This window comes from Myodes glareolus, chromosome 3, assembly GCF_982192425.1.
Source record: "Myodes glareolus chromosome 3, mMyoGla1.1, whole genome shotgun sequence".
Taxonomy (NCBI): Eukaryota; Metazoa; Chordata; class Mammalia; order Rodentia; family Cricetidae; genus Myodes; species Myodes glareolus.
In genome coordinates, this window is record NC_142028.1 from 264095 (window position 1) to 276999 (window position 12905).

Sequence of the window (12905 nt, forward strand, 5' to 3'; positions counted from 1 at the left end):
ATGGAACAAAGAAATAATGTGACTGAGTTTGTTCTATTGGGTCTCACTCAGAGTCCTGAAGGGCAGAAAATATTATTTGTTGTGTTCTTGGTTATCTACATTGTGACAATGGCAGGCAACCTGCTCATTGTTGTGACTGTTGTGGTCAGCCCAAGTTTAGATGCCCCCATGTATTTCTTTCTTGGCTACTTATCGTTTATGGATGCTGTTTATTCAACCACAGTTACACCAAATATGTTTATAGACTTACTTTATGAGAAAAAAACTATTTCCTTCCAAGCTTGCATGACACAACTTTTTATAGGACACTTATTTGGTGGTGCTGAGATTTTACTCTTGGTCGTCATGGCCTATGACAGGTACGTGGCCATCTGCAAACCCTTGCATTATCTGACCATCATGAGCCAACGTGTATGTGTTCTGCTCTTGCTGCTGGCCTGGGTTGGGGGTTTTGTGCATGCTGTTGTCCAACTTCTCTTTGTATATAACCTTCCTTTCTGTGGTTCTAATGTCATTGACCACTTCATATGTGATATGTACCCCTTATTAAAACTGGCCTGCACAGACACCTATGTTATTGGCCTTACGGTTGTTGCCAATGATGGGGCAATCTGTGTTGTCATCTTTATGCTGTTGCTAATTTCTTATGGGGTCATTCTCCACTCTCTGAAGACTCTCAGTCAGGAAGGGAGGCGCAAAGCCTTATCCACCTGTGGCTCCCACATCACTGTGGTAGTCCTCTTCTTTGTTCCCTGTATTTTTATGTATGTGAGACCTCCTTCTACTTTACCAATTGATAAATCATTGACTGTTTTCTATACTGTTATCACCCCCATGTTGAACCCCCTCATATATACTCTGAGAAATGCAGAGATGAAAAATGCCATGAGAAAACTTTGGACGAGAAAAAGGAAATGAATTGAAAGAAATGTCATAAAATGATGGCTGCTAAGAAAGAGAATTAATCTTCTCTAAGGACTGTTACCCTGATTAAGTACCCATTCTCAAGTGGTCACCTCTAGATAACATATACACAAGCAACACTAAATAAACTCATCAAGTTGTATTTATAAATAACTAAATATTCAAATATACATATGAAACAATAATAACTAAATAATAGGAGGCCATGAAATTTTTGAGAAACTGGGGTGGCAAGAATGGAGTTTGATGGAGGAAAGGGCAGGAGGAAATTACGTAAATATAGTTCACTTGAGTAAAATTTTCAAAAAGTGTCAATAATAAAATTTCAAAATAAGTAAAAGTAAATGGTAAAAAAATTACTTTGTAACAGAAAGTTCTCTTCAATGGCAATAACTATGTAGAGCAAAAACAGTTATTAAGTGAATTATTCCCATTAGAAACATACATTTTTAAGATTTTCTGAATTTTTAGAAAAATGTACATTAAGTTTTGTTAACAAAATTGTTTTGCACATACTATAAATTTATGTTGCATAATTTATTTTATTTAATGGAAACTTATTTAATGGAAATGTCTTTTATATTTCTTAAATAAATGCAGTTGATTTTGAAAACTGAACATTGCTCTTTTAATATTAATGATAAAGGGCATATTGAAAGGTTTATACAAAAAATACAAACAAATAATGGAGATACATAGAAAAATAACCAAATCTGATTTTCACATTAAAAAATCATATGAATGTATGTAGTGGCTGCTATGTTTGCTGCTATTATTGTATAGTAATAACAAAAAATGTTCTTAGCTTAGAAAACTTAATGCCATATTATTTTACAATGTCTGTCTCCTTAAGAGATCATGGCACTTTGAAAGTATATAGTTCCATTGGTAAAATATCATAACCCATAATCAAAGAGTTTATAGCAATGTAGTATAGAGTTTAACAGCAGGTATTTAGAAAATACCATAGTTTTTCACTATTAGTGTGTAGGGTTTGATATGTGATTTATGTTTTAGTAATGTTTCTTTTACAAATGTGGGTACCCTTGCATTTGGAACATAGATGTTCAGAATTGAGACTTCATCTTTATGAATTTCCTTGTGAAAAATATGAACTATCTTTCTTCATCTCTTCTGATTACTTGTAGTTTGAAGTCTAATTTGTTAGGTAGTAGGATAGCTTGTTTCTTAGGTTCATTTGATTGTAAAATCTTTTCCCAACCCTTTACTCTGAGGTAATGTCTGTCTTTGAAGTTGAGGTGTGTTTCTTTTTTGTCTGTTTGTTAGATTTTATTGATTTTTTTGAGCTCTACATTTTTCTTTGCTCCCCTCCCTGGTTCTCCCCTCTCCCTTTCAACCCCCCCACCAAGGTCCCCATGCTCCCAATTTACTCAGGAGATCTTGTCTTTTTCTACTTTCCACGAAGATTATATCTATGCAAGTCTCTCTTAGTGTCCTCATTCTTGTCTAAGTTCTCTGAGATTATGGTTTGTAGACTGGATTTCTTTGTTTTATGTTTAAAAATCACCTATGAGTGAGTACATGTGATAATTGTCTTTCTGTGTCTGGGTTACCTCACCTAACAATATGATGTTTTCTAGCTCCTTTAATTTGCCTGCAAAATTCAAGATGTACTTATTTTTTCTACTGTGTACTACTCCATTGTGTAAATGTACCACATTTTCCTTATCCATTCTTTGGTCAAGGGGCATTTAAGTTGTTTTCAGGTTCTGGCTATGACAAACAATGCTGTTACGAACATAGTTGAGCACATGTCCTTGTGACACGATTGAACATCCTTTGGATATATACCCAAAGTGGTATTATTGGGTCTTGAGGAAGGTTGCGTCCTAATTTTCTGAGAAATTGCCACACTGACATCCAAAAGGGTTATATCAGCTTGCATTCCCACCAGCAATGCAGAAGTGTTCCCTTTTCCTCACAACCTCTTTAGCTTAAGTTATCATCGGTGTTTTTGATCTTGTCCATTCTTACAGGTATAAGGCAGAATCTCAGATTTGATTTAATTTCATTTTTCCGATGATGAAGGATGTTGAACATTTCCTTAAGAGTCTTTCAGTGATTGTAGATTCCTCTGTTGAGAGTTCTCTGTTTAGGTCTGTACTCCATTTTTTTAAATTGGATTATGTGTTCTTTTGATGTTTTTGAGTTCTTTGTATATTTTGGAGATAAGACCTTTGTCTGATGTGGGGTTCATGAAGATCTTTTCTCATTCTGTAGGCTGTCATTTTGTCTGTTACCGTGTCCTTTGCTTTACAGATGCTTTTCAGTTTCAGGAGGTCCCATTTATTAATTGTTTCTCTCAGTGTCTGTGCTTCTGGGTTTATATTTAGGAAGTGGTCTCCTGTGCCAATGCATTCAAGTGTACTTCCCACTTTTTTTTCTATGAGGTTCAGTATGGCAGACCTTGAAAGAACAGTACTCAACTTCATATGGAAAAGCAAAATTCCCAGGATAGCCAAAACAATCCTTTACAGTAAATGAACTTCTGGAGGCATCACAATCCCTGACTTCAAACTCTATTACAGAGGTGTGTTTCTGATATGAAGCAAAAGGATGGATCCTTCTTTTTATCTGCATCATCTATATGTTTTCCTTAATCTTATCTTTCAGGTTCTTTTTGTCTTCCACTTTTTTTTTTGGTAAGTATAAGTGCCAGATCTGTTGTCTAAAAAATTATTCAAGTTTGTTTAACAGAGTCCACTTCATTGCAGAAAACGAAATTTCTTTTTTCTGTTGTCTTTTAGGACAACACCCACAGCTCTTTATCTCTATTGTTTTTTAAGGCCTTCAACCACTTTTCACCAATTCTCCTTATTGTTCTACTTTTAATATTTGGTACTGAGAAATGTTTCTTTTTACTTCCTAGGTGACAAACTGCTGCAGGAGCTCCTTCTGCTCCTTCAGCCAATAGCCTTTAAGATACCAGCACACTTGAGCGTGGTCTCATTTGCTTTAGAAAACAGCAGTAGCCATATGCTCGCTCTCTTCTTTCCTGCTCTGCTTCCGGCTACTAAGACTCCTTTCCTGATCACGCAGAGGGCTGTGGCCTGGTACAGTGATCTGTAATTTTTTTTCCCTTTAAATAAATAACCATTTTATTAATTCTGATTCCAAACTGATGTGGGATTGTTTTGTGATTTACGCCTTCAACAAACACATAATCTCTTCCTATTGTTCTGAAGTGGTACTAGATCTGGGTTATAGAGTATCCAACAAAACTGTCAAATTTGGAGGCAATATTTTATTCTAATATTTCCATATATTTTTCTTAATGAAGCAAGCACAATCCAATTATGACTTGTAGGCACCCTGTGATCTACAAACACTCTTACTTCAGTCATATTAAAAAGAGTATTTCCTTGAATTCACCTAGGAGAGACTTAGGCAATTGCATCCATTAAACAACTTCATCCAGTGATCTGTTCTTTGAAAAACTGTTCAGTTTTCAATTTGAAACTGTTCAGTTTCAATAGAAATGAGATAAATCCAGCAACTCCAAATGCTAGTTTTTATTTCCTCCAAGTATATTTCTTCTGTTCTATATATTAGGTCCTCATTCTGCAATGATGCAACAATCATAAATGACTTTATACCTTGATAATTTTTACACAACTAAATATGTGTTGTGTATATTTCATCATTTACTCAATTGATAGACAACATTGTTTAGTGATTATTTTAGAAAAAATACATATAATCTTTGGGATAGCTGGATTATTTCATTAGTTTGCAAGTGAAAAACAGACAACTTATTATGGAGCTTGTTTATATGGGTATTTATGACATAAAAAATTCAGTGTCTACCTAAGTACATTGCAGGTTTTCACTGGAGCTTATAGAGAGCTAAGGCAAAAGAACAGCAGCAGAAGCCTTTCAGATACTGTTCATATATTGAAAAATGATTGTGCTTTTCCTGTATTCACTTTGTTGTTCAGTTTGTAATTCAATTCATAGTTTACTGAAATGAAATAAAATAATTGAAACCATGAATATCCTTACAACTTTCTCTGACACTGATTCAGATCTTAACTACAACCTACAGTCTAATAGTGCAGAACATACGCTATCTTCTGAAGAGGTACAGTGCCAACCGCAGAAGTCTAAAGTTTTGTGTTTTCTGGCTTTGTACACAGAGCTCCTTGGTTGGAATGAGTCTTGCAGAAAAATGTCAGGGTGTTAGAGAGAAGAATGGGAATATTCTTTCCTTCAGAATGCTCTAAATATTATTGGTCTTACTAAATATTTGGCAATTTATAACTCAGATTTTATCAATCATTGTAGATCAGAATTTTTCTTTTATATTATGGGTTACTAAGAAATCAGATCTTATCTCTTTGCAGAGTCTCTTTCCTATAGTGACTTGACTAAGGAAGAAACCTTTTTGGAAGAGATTGCTGAATGTGAATTTGTTCCAAATATTCTAACAAATATCTCTATTATGACCAGATAGTCTTTTAAATTTAAATTAGTGATAATGTAACAGCCACAGGCTGTATCCACGCATATTAATACAGGGATTCTTCTTCAGGTAGAATGGCCCCAGGGCATTGTGATAACCCCATTCCATTTAAGCTAGAGGTTACTATAGTTGTACTCCAGTCTTCAGACTACCATGCTCTTTTCTTATATTGATTAATGCTCCCAGAAGATTGTATAAGTTTTAAATTTCCTTGTGAAACTGTGGAGATGTACAAGTAGGTTTTATAAATGGGAAGGAAGTAGAAGTATTTCCTTGGAAGATGACACTGGAGAAGTAATTAGAATTCTTTTTTAAAAATATTTATTTATTTATTTATTATGTATACAATAGTCTGTCTACATGAATGCCTGCAGGCCAGAAGAGGGCACCAGACTTCATTACAGATGGTTGCAAGCCACCATGTGGTTGCTGGAAATTGAACTCAGGACCTTTGGAAGAGCAGGCAATTCTCTTAACCACTGAGCCATCTCTCCAGCCCTAGAATTTTTTTTATAAATATGGAATTTTTCAAAAATTCTCCTTTTACCTAAAAAATTAAATAGAAGTATGGCTTGGCAAATAGAGGACCTAAAATTTGGGTCATTAAGTGTAAACACATTAATCATGAGTCTTTATAACACAGTCATTTTTGATCCTTTCACAAGAAATGGTTAAGGGAAAAATTGTGCTTTTTTTAATGTTGCTAAATTTTTTGTTTATGCATTTTAGATACCAAATAAAGGTCCAGGTCAGGTTGATTTCCACCACAGACTGAGTTTTACATAAAAGCAAAATATATATCTTTATTTCTCCATGAAATTATATTTCCTATAGTTGCAATGGAATAAATCTTGGTCTACTGATGCAAATGTAGGTCATTGTTATATGTATATTTCTGCTCTTGATTAAGGTATTGTGTTTGTATAGATTATTTAAACATGTAATGTGTAATTAAGAAATACCAATGAATATATAATCATCTATAACAGTCAAATTTGTAGTCTCTTTAGTTAGATTTTCTAGATATATAGAGCTATATTTTGGTTAGATAGATAATCTTCAAACCTTTCAAAGACCTACAGAATATGACATTTAAAATGTTTTAAGAACTTAAGATTTTTTGTGACAATGAGACACATATGCTCCTGGCAGTGCCAATCTATTTCAAGAGGATGATGTGCATTGAAGAGGCTTTTTATGGCATTGGTTAACCATTTGGACAAGAAACTGCTCTTTCTTGGACTGTGTGATGTTATGCTGTATGAACAGGACATGCAGGGCCCACAGAAAAATAGGTGCTGAACTTGCCTAAAATTGAGACAGTCTTCAGGGTTTCTGCTTCATGGAAATATCTGCTGGATACTATGGCCTATAGGTTTGAAGACTGAATATCCCAATATTACAGAAACACTTTGGGTGGCTGACCCAAGTAACAAGATATCTCTGTTAATTCTAGAGTTTTTAAAGTTGCTTACAATGCACTTCCTGTTAACTTAGGTGATATTATACCCTTCTGCAGTCTTTGATGGAGTTGAAGAATAGAGAGTTATAATTACAGCTTTCCTTAGTATGATAAAGTAGGTATACATATTGTAACTCTAATTTTTGCTTGATACCTGTTTTCTTTTTTGTAATTTTACTGTTATAGCTAAAACATTCTTTTTTATTTGAGCAGAATAAGGGAAATGGTTTGGAAAGTCCTTCTGTATATGTGCTGCTTTTATTGGTTAATGAATAAAGAACCTCCTTTTGCCTATAATAGGGCAGAGTAGAGCTAGGTGGGAAAACTAACCTGAATGTTTGGAAAAAGAAGGCTGAATCAGTGAGAAGCCATGCAGCCACTACAGAAGATAGATACTCCAGAATTTTGTCAGTAGGCCACAACACCATGGTGATGCACAGATTAATAGAAATGAGTTAATTTAAGATATAAGAGTTATCCAGGAATGTTAGACAAGCAGTGTTGTAATTTATACTGTTTCAGTGTTTCTATTTGGGTCTGAGTGGCCAGGAACAAATGTGAAGTCTCTATTAATACAGGTGAATAGATGGACAAAGTCAGTCTTCAGAGCTTTGTTGACTTGTTCATTTGAAGATGCACTAATTTCCAAATACAAATGCATAATACATAACACAAACAAAGAAAATCACACTTTAAAAATGTATTGTTGAGAATAAATAGTCATTATCTCTTTAGATAAACCCTTCATGCTTTAGTCACTATTTAGAAAGAGAGCACATTGTTCTACAAAGAAGGTATTTATATTGGAAGCTAGTGAAATCAAATTGAAGATGTAGATGTAAATTTACACTCTTATAGACATGATTATTTTTATAAGAGATTGGAAATACACACTGGAAAAAAGGCAGCATTTTCAAGAAATGGTGCTAAACAAACTTGATATCTGCATTATAAGAATACAAATAGATCCATACTCATCACCCTGCAGAAAACTCAAGTTCAAATGAATGAAAGACCTAAACATAAAACCAGTTATATTGATCATTGACAGAAGGGAAAGGAAGAAATGTCATTGCCTTCATTGGTGCAGGAAAATATAATTTCTAAACAGATACTCTTAGCACAGGCACTAAGATTAACAATTAGTAGATGGAATCTCTTGAAACTAAGAAGTTTCTGCATGGCAATGAACACTGTCATTTGGACAAAGTTGCAATATACAGTATAAGAAAATATTTTTGCAATCCAGAAGGTTCATATCCAAAATATATAAAGAATGCAAGAAATTCAATGTCAAGAAAACAAATAACCCAGTTTAAAAATTCAGCAAAGATATAAACAGAAAAATATAAGTGAAGAAAACTCAGAGAAATGTGAAAACTTAAAAGAAGTATTTAACATCTAGTCCCCAGAAAAATAAAATCAAAACTGTTTTGAGATTTTATCTTAAATATATCAGAATGAATAAGATCAATAAAACAAATGACATCTCATGTACAAATAATATGGATCAACATCCATTTTTGTTGAGAATGCAAATGTGTACAGCCACTATGGATATCACTGTGGTGGTTCCACAGGAATTTGGTATTTCAACTACCTCAAGATTCAGCTATACCACTTTTAGAAAATAACAAAGGATGTTTCTTCATCCCCAAAAGAAACTTGCTCAACCATTTTCATTGCTCTATTTAAAACAGTGAGAAATTTGAAATAGACTAGTTATCCATCAACAGATAAATGGATGAAGAAAGTATGATACATTTACTCAATGAAATATTATTTGGCTATAAAAATAATCACATCATAAAGTTTTCAGGCAAATTAATGGCACTAAACAAAAGTCATCCTGACTTATCTATTCCAGATCCAGAAAGCATATATGTTTTATATTCACTTATATGTGGATATCAGCTATTAAGTCAATGATAACCAGCTATATTCTGTTGAATCACAGAGGGTAGGTATAGAGTAAGAAATATATGGAACAGATATATATCTCATTAGTAAACACAAATAGAACAGATAATTATGGACGAATGGAGATACTTGGAATGGGTGAACCAAGTTGGGAAGGAGAGATGATATGGGGAGAGAAAGCTAAAATTAAGGACCATGTGAGAGAAGGTCTGGAAACCTAATATTTCTAAAATATATCCATATATGAAGGAAATCTAAATAAAATTGCCAAATAAAGGAAAAGACAGAGTCCCAACTCTACATCTCTTGTCATCAAATGAAGCTTCCAGAACAGAGATTGAATTATCTGAGTTGTTGCTCAAAGGGTCCAATATGAATACTCAAACAACCCAGGCCATTGCCAAGACAAGAGGTTTCTCTCTGCAAAAGACCCATTGCTGAGGACAACATCTTCAAAACTCTTTGCACATTGAATTATCTACCTGGTACTTACAAAGAGTCTTTACTCCTACATTCTAGACTTTAGAAAGTAGAACCTTTGGTACAGGAAAGTGCTCTGCTTGCTAATAAAAGAAAAGCACATACACCAAGCCAGCCACAAACCCTTTGATCTATAATGATGTCCTGCTTGCAAAATATGCTATGATAATGGTGGCACAAAATTTGTGGAAATAACCATCCAGTAACTGATTTGACTTATAGCCCACTCAAGCAGATAAGATCCATACTCAATATTGTTTGGGTGACCAAAAACATGATACTAGATAGTCCAAGGTTCTAGGGTCAACCTAAATGCTACTTATCTAAAAAACAAAATTAAAAAGGGGTTTTGCAATGATGAAATAACTGACTGAAAATGCTATTCTACTATATTCATATATCAGTGATTTTGCAGACTGTGAAATATGTAAAAACTTCTACTCATGCCCAAACATAATGTATCCATCAAATCCCTTCCCTCAGAACTGAGGAAATGCTGTGGAAGAAGAAGAAAAAATATAAGAGCCAGAGGTAGAGAACACCAAGAAAACAAAAAACTTGAAGTCAGTCATTCTCATCTTCCTAATGCTGTGATCATTTAATATAGATCCTCATGCTGTGATGACCACCAACCATAAAATTACTGTTGTTTTTACTTAAGAACTGTAATTTTGCTACTGTTATACATCATAATGTATATATCTTATATGTAGTATATCTGATACACTATTCCCAAAAGAGTCATGACTCAGGTTAAGAACCACTACTCTAACTCATAAGGAGCAAGACACCTATGACTTCACAAAAAGTGAAACAGCATGCACAGGACTGACATGGGACTAAATATGTATTATACATATACATACAGATCCTCTAAGTATGTATTATAGCTTCCAGTGTAGTGCTTATATGTGATTCTTGAGTGAATCTCTGACTCCTGTGCCTTATCTTGAGGACTTTTTCTTCTGTTGACTTTTCTTGTTCAATTTTGATGTGATTTTTTTATATTATTTTATTTAATATTATCATGTTGTTTTCTTAGATGCTTGTTTTTTCTAAAGAGAGAAATAAAGGGGTGTGGATATGGAGACAAGGGATTTTACTCTTTGTTTGCTTCTCAGAAGTAGGAGGAGAGGGACTAGTTTTTGTCAAATCTACTTCATGTTTCAATTTGTCAAAAATTCAACTGTTTATTAAACTTTACAAATTTAATACAGGAAGATGAGATTATAAATCAATAAGAATTTGTAGAATGCAACATCTACAGATCTGATTACCATCTCAAGATCTTGTAGTTTATATTTTCTTGTGACTCCATAATTATTTTTATATTTATTGTTTAGAATTTTAAATTGTTTTGAATATGTACATGCTGTAGGAACTCCTTCAGTCAATAACCTTTAAGATATCAGCCCACTTAGGGGTAATTTCTTATACTATAAATGCAGCCATAAAGTTTGCATGTGCTCTCTTGGCTGCTGGATTCAGTTCCTGTTCCCCATTTGTGCACAAGACTGTGATCTGTGTGTTTGTCTCTAAATAAAAAACCCCTTATTATACTCAATTCTAAGCTAGTATGTGATTACTTTATTGTAACACCCGCTTCTGCGTTATCCCCTCGTTACAGTTCGCACGCCTCTGTACCGATAGCGAGTCCAGGCAAAGACCTGGAGATTGAAAGAAACACACAAGAGACCTGGGTCATTCGAAAGGAGATCAGACGAATGCCATTTATTCAGTCTAGGGGAAAACCTATTATACCTGGCTGTTGTATAAGGATATCCTCCCAGGCAGGTGGGACCTGGCTGCTGCATAAGGATTTCCTCCCAGGCAGGTGAGAAATTACCATACCAAAGATAAAACAATGCCCTACAGCTAATCACCAGGCTAGGACAGAGGGAGCACAGGAACAAACAGGATGCTTTAGCTGGCTGACCAGAAACTGTCCTCAAGATGCACCCCAAGGAACAAGGGTAGACCGGGCCCTACACTTTATGGTGTCTGTTTCCATGCATGTTTGCCTGCATGTGTGTATATGCATCATGTGTGTGCCTACTGCAAACCAAGGGCAGAAGACATTAGATCCACTGGAACTGGAATTACAGGTGCTTATTTTCAAGCATGTGGGTTCTGTGAATCAAGTACATCTTCTGCAAGATCTACAATTGTCTGAAGTTCTTAGTCATTTCTCTGGCTTCCTCTCTCTTATTTCAGGTTTTATATTTTGAACTTTAATTTATACTATTTCTACAGTATGTTGTGAGATATTTGATATTTGATTTCACTCTATGAAGATGTCTTTATTTTATCTCACCTGCCTAAGGTGCTTTCTGAATGGTTTAATAAAGAGTTTGGTGGTCAAGACTAGGCAGGAGAGGATAAGTAGGACTTCTGGGGAGATAGAGTAACTAGGGGGAAGAATAAGAGAGGTGGGATTCACAGAGAAATGAGGGAAGTCAGACACACAATAATGAGGATAGATAATGAGCCTTGTGGCAGAATGTAAATTAATAGATACGTGTTCATTTAAGTTTTCAGAGCTTGTAGAGAAAAATGCTAAGATAAGGCCAAGCTTTTATACTTAGTATGAAGAATCCATGTCATTTATCAGGAGCTGACATTTCAAAGTATGTCTGACTACACAATACACGTAAATGTCATAAATAAGTAAAAAAAATTTCTACTATCTGTCCTAATGCAATTTCAAAATGTTATTTGCATTTATTAAAATACATTTTTCTAATAGAAAAATGATAAAGAATTATGCAAAGTAGGAAGAATATGAAGTGTAAGTATTTAGTAGTTTAAATTGAGAGGGATACAGAAATTTTTAGCATTGAATACTGATATTTGAAGATCTCTTATCACCTACTGTGTATGTAATTCATGTTAGGTAATTATTCTGTTTTGAGACAATGATATGGCATTTATGTTAAAGGAAAATAATCAATTCCTCTTAAATGCATAGACTTTTAAACTGGTGCTAGTTGAGTTCCATAATTCACAATTGTTTCATTAGTAACATAATTTCTACTTTTTGACATGAAGTATGAACAGATTTGAATGTGTACAAATCAATGCTTAAGAACTGTACATTCTGACAGACTATTTGGCTTATTTCACCTCTAATATGACCTAAGAGACAATTTTTAATCTTTTTCTCAGGCAGCAATGCAAAGACTGCATCCCCTAACATAACATGATCTTCAAGCAACTTTCAGATTTTGTGAAGATACATGATGTCTTTCATCCTCTAGAAACTCTGCTTCTTGACTTATGATATACGCTATAAATCCAGTGTTCTGGATGTTAAGAGAGAAAGTTTGCTAGGAATTTAAGTTCACCTTTGACTATGGAATGAAAAAGACACCCCAACCCAAAGCCACAAATGCTAGAGGTACACAAGTTCAAGAATCTTAGGGTAAGTACAAAGTATTCAAATTAGTGTATATTTTAAGTATAGGTTCTCATAAACTGTTTTATTTTGAGGAATAGTCTTTGATAGTCTATTTCTCAAACAATACATTTATCACATAGGGATTAATGTAAGCATTCCTTATGAAAGAACCCATATTCTAATTATGTTTGGTGAGTACCCATGCATTTTGCTTAAGGTCATGAGAGAAACCTTGTATT

General features: G+C 34.2%; 1 protein-coding gene across 1 annotated transcript; it reads left to right on the top strand.

The window, feature by feature from the left end:
* Positions 1-918, top strand: LOC125399519 (olfactory receptor 4A15-like). The gene has a single exon (XM_048432938.3). The coding sequence runs from the start codon at positions 1-3 to the stop codon at positions 916-918; it is 918 nt and encodes a 305-aa protein (XP_048288895.3).
* Positions 919-12905: the final 11987 nt, after the last annotated feature.

Excerpts from the sequence above, each read along its gene's own strand:
- LOC125399519 (XM_048432938.3), top strand. The coding sequence starts at position 1 with ATGGAACAAAGAAATAATGTGACTGAGTTTGTTCTATTGGGTCTCACT.